The 9,081-nt window shown below is 44.7% G+C and overlaps 1 protein-coding gene across 1 annotated transcript; it reads right to left on the minus strand.

The window, feature by feature from the left end:
- Positions 1-4,713: 4,713 nt before the first annotated feature.
- LOC137561720 (potassium voltage-gated channel subfamily A member 2-like) lies at positions 4,714-7,549 on the minus strand. Its single transcript, XM_068273058.1, has one exon. It carries the CDS (start codon positions 7,161-7,163, stop codon positions 5,718-5,720), a length of 1,446 nt encoding a protein of 481 aa, XP_068129159.1. The 5' UTR covers positions 7,164-7,549; the 3' UTR covers positions 4,714-5,717.
- Between the last annotated feature and the right edge of the window lie 1,532 nt (positions 7,550-9,081).

Here is a 9,081-nt window from a genome sequence, read left to right on the forward strand (position 1 = left end):
ATTGGAGCCGGCAGGTCATCATCTTTACTACTGGCAGACATGAAAAAAAACATACAGCACCAACTGCCATTACCTAAAACCACACCCCATAACAATGTGATAGGCTAAAAGGTTGTTTTTATATAAACATGTGCAGAGGGAGATGCTGGTTGCGTGGCAGTTGGAAACAGCCATTATATATTATTATTATTTCCCACAATGCAACAGGGCCCACAGATGGCAAACTGTCATGACTATAGTCATGACATCACACTGTGGGAGGGGTTTCACCACAATATCAGCCATTCAGACCTCCCTGATGATCTGTTTGAGAAAAGGTAAAGATTTCTCGTGGGAAAGGGGGTATCAGCTACTGATTGGGATGAAGTTCAATCCCAGATTACAGTTCTTCTTTGAAGAGTCATTTATGAGAAATGCATGAGGGAATTCGGAGTTTGTAAATGTATTATTAATTTATTATCATAAATTGATGACATGACTATGTTTGAATAAATATTGATCTTTTTTTTATAAAGCGGTTCCCAATGACTTTAAATGCCAACCAAAGGCTAAAAAAGAAAACCACATCAGAGCTAGTACTGACTAATGCAGCACAACCCTGCATGTCTCACCAGCGACACCTCCTATTAGTGATGGTTATGTCTGGAGGAACTCACGGAGAAGCATGTGATCAGTTTGGTCAGTTGATAGATATGCAAGTCTCTGATTTGCTAGTCATGATCATGTGCTAAAGCAGGATGTGATCACAGCAAATCAGAACTTTGCAAATCTATCAGCTGATTAAACTTATTGCATGCTTCTCCACGAGTTCTCCTGGACTTGACCATCACTTCTTCCTATTTTTTGTTAGGCCTCTTTCATATGAGCAGGTGAAGGCCGAGAATTCAACAGCAGTCAGCTGCTCTCCTGCACCGGCTAGGCGTTTGTTGGCACTTTGCTATGGCACTGCACAGGCAGCCCCCATAGAGTCACATCTGAGGTGGCCGCTCAGATGCGTCATATTACAGTACTCTGCCGCCACGTAACACCACCGTGTGTCAAGCTCTGCCTCGTGTAGTGTTGCAAATGTTGCAATTCAACTGCATTTTAATTGCACCCGAAAGGGGCTCGTGAGCAGAGGCAGGAAGCTGGACTACCCAACAAAGGAGCAGTTCAGCCTCCCATCTGAAAGAAGCCTTATCCATCTGCATAAAGGTGCATTTTTTTTTTATCTCAGGACTCCAGCTGTATCTCCTCTGGTTAGACCTCCAAACACTAGGGGGTGCGTGTGCGCTACCCCACCACCAAATGCTAATCTATGGGGAGGAGCCATGGCCAGAGTTCCAACATTAGATACATGCACCTGAAAGGGGAGGAAGTTCCTAGACTACAATACATACACTACACGATACATATGACTGTGGTAGGGATTAGATTGTAAGCCCCTCTGAGGGACAGTTAAGTAACAAGACAATATACTCTGTACAGCGCTGCGGTCGACGTTGGCGCTATATAAATACTAAATAATAATAATAATATGCTAAATCAGCATAAAGGTGTGTTTATCTGTACTCTGCTTTTGTTATCATTTTTCTAAGCTGACAGCCAATTTGCTCCCATTACAAAATGCAAAAGAAAAGTATTGTAACACAATATTGACGTTTTTGGGCTGCATCTTTCATGAGGATGAATGTCGCATTATTATGCATTTTCTATTTGCATTTAGTAGCGATCTAGGTACTTATCCGTTAGCCGGGCACATCCGGCAGGTGGTGCTAATTACTATTCCCCCTCCAGGCCGCCATGGATAGTAGGGAAAGATGTAACTCTGGTGGAGTTTTGTCGCCACCTGCCGGATGCGCCCGGCTAACGGATAAGTACCGCGATCTGATACGTCTCTGGGGGAATATGGATGAGAATAGCCAGAGATGGTCAGCGAGGTGCAAATATTCACGACTTGCATGCAAATATCATGCAAACTTCCAGGAGATGCTTTTGACTGGCTTACTTCTAAACTGCATTCAGTTTTGCATTATAGTTGCATGCAGATCGTAATTATTTGCATTGTGATAACTATCCTTAATGATAATGCAGGAAATCGCATGGGACTAGATGTAGTCGTTTTTCTTGCGGTTTAAAGATAAAAAGACATTCATTGGCTATAACGGCAGTGCAAATCCGCCAAAATGCGGCATGCAGTGTGTGTACAGAATGGCAGCAACGCAAGGCATAAAGGAGCCAACTTACGGTACATTTTTTATCGAAGCATTGCTCGAGCGATCAGATTGGCTGACAATAAGCTTTGTTCAAATCGACTGTGAAGGATTCTAATGGTGATCAATGACAATTAAGTTGATAGGTAAAACATTTTTTTTATAAACGGTTACGATATGTAGGGCGTTGAGGTTGTTTTGTTGATTGTGAAATAATTGATATTTTACGACATTTTATTTCCGATCGCATTTATCTGATCGCTCAGTCGAAATTTTAGTGGTCACCTTAAAGGGATTCTGATGTGAGAGGTATATGGAGGCTGCCATATTTATTTGCTTTTAAGCAATACCAGTTACCTGGCTATCCTGTTGATCCTCTGCCTCTAATAGTTTTAGCCATAGACCCTGAACAAGCATGCAGCAGATCAGGGGTTTCTGATATTATTGTCAGATTTGACAAGATTAGCTGCATGCTTGTTTCTTATGTGATTCAGACACTACTGCAGCCATATAGATCAGCAGGGCTGCCAGGGAACAGCTATTGTTTAAAAGGACATAAATATGGCAGCCTCCATGTACTTCTCACTTCATGTTTCCTTTAAGGGTGCATACACATCTAAGTTTGATTGGGCAGGGATAGGCCAACTTTAAGGTGCGTACACACATGCGACTATAGTCGTTTGAAACGATCGTTCCCCGATCGTTTCAAACGACGATCGTTTAAAAAAAAGCAGCCAACGACTATTAAGTCTAACGACGGACGAGCTAGATCGTTAAAAACGAACGATCTAGCTTGGCGGATTTTTTCCAACGACGATCGTTTGCAAAAGTAGTACATCGTTGGAAACGGTCGTTCGTACTAGGCTTGCCATGCGTATTTCACTATTTCTCCATGGAACTTTTCATTTATATGCGCAGGCGCAATAGTTGCTTTACGTGATGTAACATTCGTTCTAACGATCTGATCGTTACACACCTTTTAAAACTAACTTTACTTAGGTCGTTCTTTCATCAATTGAAAGTTCGTTCGTCGTTGACAACGAACGATCGTTGTCGCATGTGTGTACGTAGCATTACCCTTTCCTACTGCATAACGTGTGTCCCATACAAGCCCAGTGAGCTTTAAGGTGCCAATTAACAGTACAATTTTTGGGTAAACTACCTTATTTTCGACCAGATTAATCAGATGGTTTAGTAAGGTTCTTTTTTACATACATACAATTGCAGCTATTTTTCATATTGTGAATAGTTAGGCTCCTTTATCGATTTAAATACAATTTTTTCATTCAATCTGAATTATATTATCGAAAATACGGTCGTACACTAAAAATTGCACCATTTAGTGGGCATCTTGACAAATTCATACGTATAAAGATGCATCTGTGTCCCTTAAAGGACAACTGAAGTCAGAGGTATATGGAGGCTGCCATATTTATGCAATACTAGTTGCCTGTCTATCCTGCTGATCTATTTGGCTGCAGTAGTGCCTTAATTACACCAGAAACCAGCATGCTGCTAATCTTGTCAGATCTGACAATAATGTCAGAAACACCTGATATGCTGCATGCTTGTTCAGGGTCTATGGCTAAACGTATTAGATGTAGAGGATCAGCAGGACAGCCAGGTAACTGGTGTTGCTTAAAAGTACTAGACTACGATACATACACTACAAAATATAGACATATGACTATGATAGGGATTAGATTGTGAGCCCCTCTGAGGGACAGTTAAGTGACAAGACAAAATACTTTGTACAGCGCTGCGGAAGAAGTCGGCACTATATAAATACCAAATAATAAAAGAACTACATATGACCGCTTCCATATTCCTCTCACTTCAGTTGTTCTTTAAGTTAAGAATGACAATATAACAGGAGTGCAGTGATGTGAGCCAGTGTTTACTTCCAACAGCCAATCGTGTTGAAGAGAATGTTAAAACAATTTTGGGAAGCAGGAGGTTCTTTGCATCTGATTGGACGGATACAGCTCCACTCCACTGCACATTCTCCTGTAGTAAATCCCCCCCTTGCCTTGTCTCTCAGCGATTTCTCAATGTCACAAAGCACAAGAGCAGCTCATGCTGACTGATTAGCCACACGCACCGATGACAATCCAACCAACCAACAAGTAATCAGGCTAAAAACAGCAGCAAGCGCACAACAGAAAGCCCACGGACACACGGTCATTAAAAAAGAATATATTTTTAGTGCATGTATGGCTACTGTAACATTCATGCAACGTTGTCTCGCTGAGAGCACAGTACGTTTTTCCTTTTCCAGTCTGACGCCCCTCTGGCCCCCGGATAAAAGTTCACCTAAAATAATCCAAAAATATAGCCACCTGCTAAAAATAAAAAATATATGTATATTGTCCATGACAAAATAAAAAGATACACAACCCCCCAAAAAATGATTACCTTACACATGAAGGCACTTACAGATAAGGAAATTATTTGGTTAAATTATAAAAACAAAAAAAGAGGCAAAAATAAAAAGAAACCCCCCCCCCCCCCCCCCCCCATAGATAACGGTCTTGCAGCAATCAATAATCCCTAGCAGCGAAAGGGTTAATAAAAGTGCCAAGAACGGCAATGATGTAAACAACTCAAAGAGAACGTGCAAAAATTGCAGATGTTCGTACAGCGAGGTGACAAAACGAAGCCCGCCGGAACGCTCCCGGCTTCCCTGTATTGGCTTTGTTTGAGAGATCTCTGCATTTTTTTTTTTTTTCCCCCAGGAGGAGGATACTGAGAATAGGTCATTTGATGTTTTCTTTTTTCCCCTGTATTTGTGCAAAATCATAGGTTATGATCGATGGCAGATTCCAAAGGCAGGACAAGCCAGGAAAAATAAAATGTAAAAAAAGAATTAAAAAAAAACACAAAAATAATAGGGAATAGGTCTCCTTAACTTTGTTTTCACAGCTCAGCAACAGCTGGTCTTCAGCAGCAGAGCCCTGGTTTCTCCTGCCATCAGTTGTGTTATTGAGTTTCTGACACTGAATGGCATTGTTGGAACTATCTATCCATAGCAGCTTATGCCATGTTAGTAATGTGCGAGCGTGTGTGTGTGATTCCTCCAGCAGTCGTACCCTACTGTAATATTACTGGGAAACACTGATGCACACACATTTTCCGAGAGATTGTCCTCACCACACCAGAAGCCACCCAACAGGCCTCCTTCTCTAACTCAAGGGCATTGGCTGGAAGCAACCGTTGGTTGGACAGTAGATTTGCAAAGTCACCTTCACCACTTGCAGGGCCATATAGGTAGATAGTGTACCGTGTGATTATTTGATACCTTTTGACCAAGCTCGGAGATTCTCAATGGTTGGTTAGACACTAGCAATATAGTAATTTATAAGACAACCTCACAGCTAGAAATTTCTTTTCTCTACGGTCTATGACTTGACTATCCACAGGACATGGATGTGATCCTCTTCTACACGGCCAGCACTAGTAATAAGGTCAGGAACACCGAGACCTGTAGCTTTGATGGACAGTTTTGAGGAACTTTCTCCAAAGAGGTCATACCTCTGTTAACTTCTTCTGCTCGGCGTAATTTTGGTTGGCAGTAAAATGTGAGAATCGGCCATCCTCTAGTTCCTCCGACTCCATGTAGTCGGATTTGTTGAAGGATTGTTTGCTTTCGCTCCTTTTTAGGTCTCCGAATGAAGAAGGTTGTTGTCCACAGGTGACATGGGTATACTGAGATTGCTCTTCGTGGTCCGTTTCCCTGTGGTAGAAGTAGTTAAAATTGGATACAATGACAGGGACTGGGAGGGCAATGGTTAGTACTCCGGCTATGGCGCACAAAGATCCTACTATTTTGCCTCCAATGGTCAGAGGGTACATGTCCCCATATCCTACTGTGGTCATGGAAACTACGGCCCACCAGAAGGCATCTGGGATGCTGGTGAACAGTGAATCTGGGTCGTCGGTCTCTGCAAAATACACAGCACTGGAGAACAGGATGACACCAATAAAGAGAAAGAATATGAGAAGACCGAGTTCCCTCATACTGGCCTGCAAGGTTTTTCCCAAGATCTGAAGCCCTTTTGAGTGCCTGGAGAGTTTGAAGATCCTGAAGACTCTCACAAGGCGGATGACTCTTAAAATAGCCAATGACATGGCCTGTTGCCCATTGCTACCTTGCTGCTCTGCCAACTCAGTGCCCAAGGTAATGAAATAAGGGATAATTGCCACGATATCGATGACATTCATCATGTTCTTGAAGAAAGCAGGCTTGCTCGGACAGGCGAAGAATCTAACCAAGAGTTCGAAAGAGAACCAGATGATGCAAAGGGTCTCAATAAGGAAAAAAGGGTCAGTGAAGGGGCTGTCCTTTGCCCGGTGAGTTCCATTGTGCATCAGATGGTCTACAGAGAATCTTGCCTCCTCCCTGAACTCAGGAAGTGTCTCCAAGCAGAAGATGACGATGGAGATCAGGATAATAAGAACAGAGACAATGGCGATGCCCCTGGCAGGTCCAGAACTTTCTGGATATTCAAACAAAAGCCAGACCTGCTTTTGGAAATCATTGTCAGGCAATGGCCTCTCCTCTTCTTTAATAAATCCTTCGTCATCCCGAAAGTTCTCAATCACTTCCTCCCCCAGCTCATAGAACTTAATCTCCTCTAGGAAAATGTCCACAGGTACATTGACAGGTCTGCGGAGCCTGCCCCCAGACTGATAGTAATATAATATGGCATCAAAGGATGGACGGTTCCTGTCAAAGAAATACTCATTTCGTAAGGGATCAAAGAAACGCATCCTCTTCCTGGGGTCCCCGAGGAGGGTTTGGGGAAACTGGGCAAGAGTCCTGAGCTGAGTCTCAAAGCGAAGTCCTGAGATGTTGATGACCACCCTCTCGCAGCAGTCCTGGGTGGCCCTCTCCGGATCATAGTTCTCCTGCCCCAGGGCACTAAGGGACACCAGGGTCTCCTCAACGTTCTCCCCCGAGACCACAGTCATGTCTCCAGGTTCAGGGATGGTGACCTCAGCCTCCTGGACCCCCACCTCTGCCTGTAGGGAGGTCAGCACACCCTCCGAGCCCCTGAGCACCCACCTCTGCTCCTGGTAGGGGTGAAGATCAGTCTTGGATGGGTGGAGAGCTATAGGAGAGTCAGTGGTGAGAGCAGAGGAGGTGGTGAAGCTCTACACAGCTCTCCAGAGGTGAGGGACAGCCCTGTGCATCCTCAGCCCCCGTGCAATGATCGGATGAGCAGGGCACATCTGGCTCGCCTAGGCATAGACAAGTCACCCTGTTGCTGCCATTGTCCCCTCCGCGGCTCCAGCATGGCAGGCTCCGCTCCCCACTGACGGCTGCCAGGCAATGTCAGTGCAATCTGTTGCTTGTCGCTGATTCCGGCAGACTGGCTGACACTCCGCTCCCAGCACATCCCGTCTGTCGCCCTCCCCGGGAGGAGGGGGGAGTGTCAGCGGCGAGGGGCCACCTCTGCCGGAGCGCACTGCCAAGCCCCCGTGCAGCTGCTGCAGAACCGCTTCCGTGCTCAGGGCAGGGGAACGAGGGCAGCCAGCATGCATAGGGGGCAGATCATAGTAATAAGCGATTATCATTATTACTGGCAGGGGCAGTGTTACTTCTACTACTGCTGATAATCTGCTGTCTGTGGCATAGAGTGCAACAATAATAATAATGCATTACCGTCAGTGGCGTAGCTAAGGAGCTGTGGGCCCCGATGCAAGTTTTACAATGGGGCCCCCTAGGCACTCTATACATAACAATTGATACGGCGCACCAAAATCTGACAATGGCAACTACAGTGTCAGAGGTGCAAGAAGGGGATGGGGAAGAGCTTGTTAATGTTTACCACTACTCAATGTATATATAGAAGTGATTATTATGAGCACAGGACCAATAGAGAGCTAATACTGTAGTTGAGGGAGGGCCCTTCGGGGCCCCTCTGGCCCAAGGGCCCCGATGCGGTTGCTACCGCTGCACCCCCTATTGCTACGCCCCTGATTACCGTCTATTACAGCTACTGGGCTTCTGTAGGTTCATTTACTTTATCTTTTCCTCTACTAATCAGTTTGTTAGGAAACCTCAGTGTGTATGATGACTAGCCCAAAAGAAAGTGTGTGTGTGTGTGTGTGTGTGTGTGTGTGTGTGTGTGTGTGTGTGTGTGTGTGTGTGTGTGTGTGTGTGTGTGTGTGTGTGTGTGTGTGTGTGTGTGTGTGTGTGTGTGTGTGTGTGTGTGTGTGTGTGTGTGTATAGTGTGTGTGTGTGTGTGTGTGTATAGTGTGTGTGGTGTGTGTGTATAGTGTGTGTGTGTGTGTGTGTGTGTGTGTGTGTGTGTGTGTGTGTGTGTGTGTGTGTGTGTGTGTGTATAGTGTGTGTGTGTGTGTGTGTTTTGTATGCACACGCACACACACACGCACACACACACTTTATATCGCGCTTTTCTCCTGGCGGACTCAAAGCGCCAGATCTGCAGCCACTAGGGCGCGCTCTATAGGTAGTAGCAGTGTTAGGGCCCTTTTCCATTAGCAATCGCTAGCGTTTGCGCTAAACTGTAGCGATTGCTATTCAGCAAAGTCCCAAATTTTCCTGCCGATTGCAATTGCGATTTTGCTATGCAATGCCCTGCATAGCAAAATTGCGGCAAAAATCGCGTTTTAGTAAAAAAAAACGAATCGCGGTAGTGGAAATTACCTACCGCAATTCCTATGTTAATATGCAAACCGTAGCGATTTAAAAATCACTAGCGATTTGCGATTCAGCATTGCAATCGCCGCTAGTGGAAAAGGGCCCTTAGGGAGACTATAATATAATTAATCCTACCATAGTCATAGTGGAATGTCCCTGGCATGTTATTATGTATTTATATGGCACTGACCTCTTGTGCAGCATGTTGCAGAGTACATAGTC

Source organism: Hyperolius riggenbachi, chromosome 3, assembly GCF_040937935.1.
Source record: "Hyperolius riggenbachi isolate aHypRig1 chromosome 3, aHypRig1.pri, whole genome shotgun sequence".
NCBI classification, from domain to species: domain Eukaryota; kingdom Metazoa; phylum Chordata; class Amphibia; order Anura; family Hyperoliidae; genus Hyperolius; species Hyperolius riggenbachi.

Coding starts and splice junctions, on each gene's coding strand:
- LOC137561720 (XM_068273058.1), bottom strand. CDS start 7,163: ATGACTGTGGTCTCGGGGGAGAACGTTGAGGAGACCCTGGTGTCCCTT.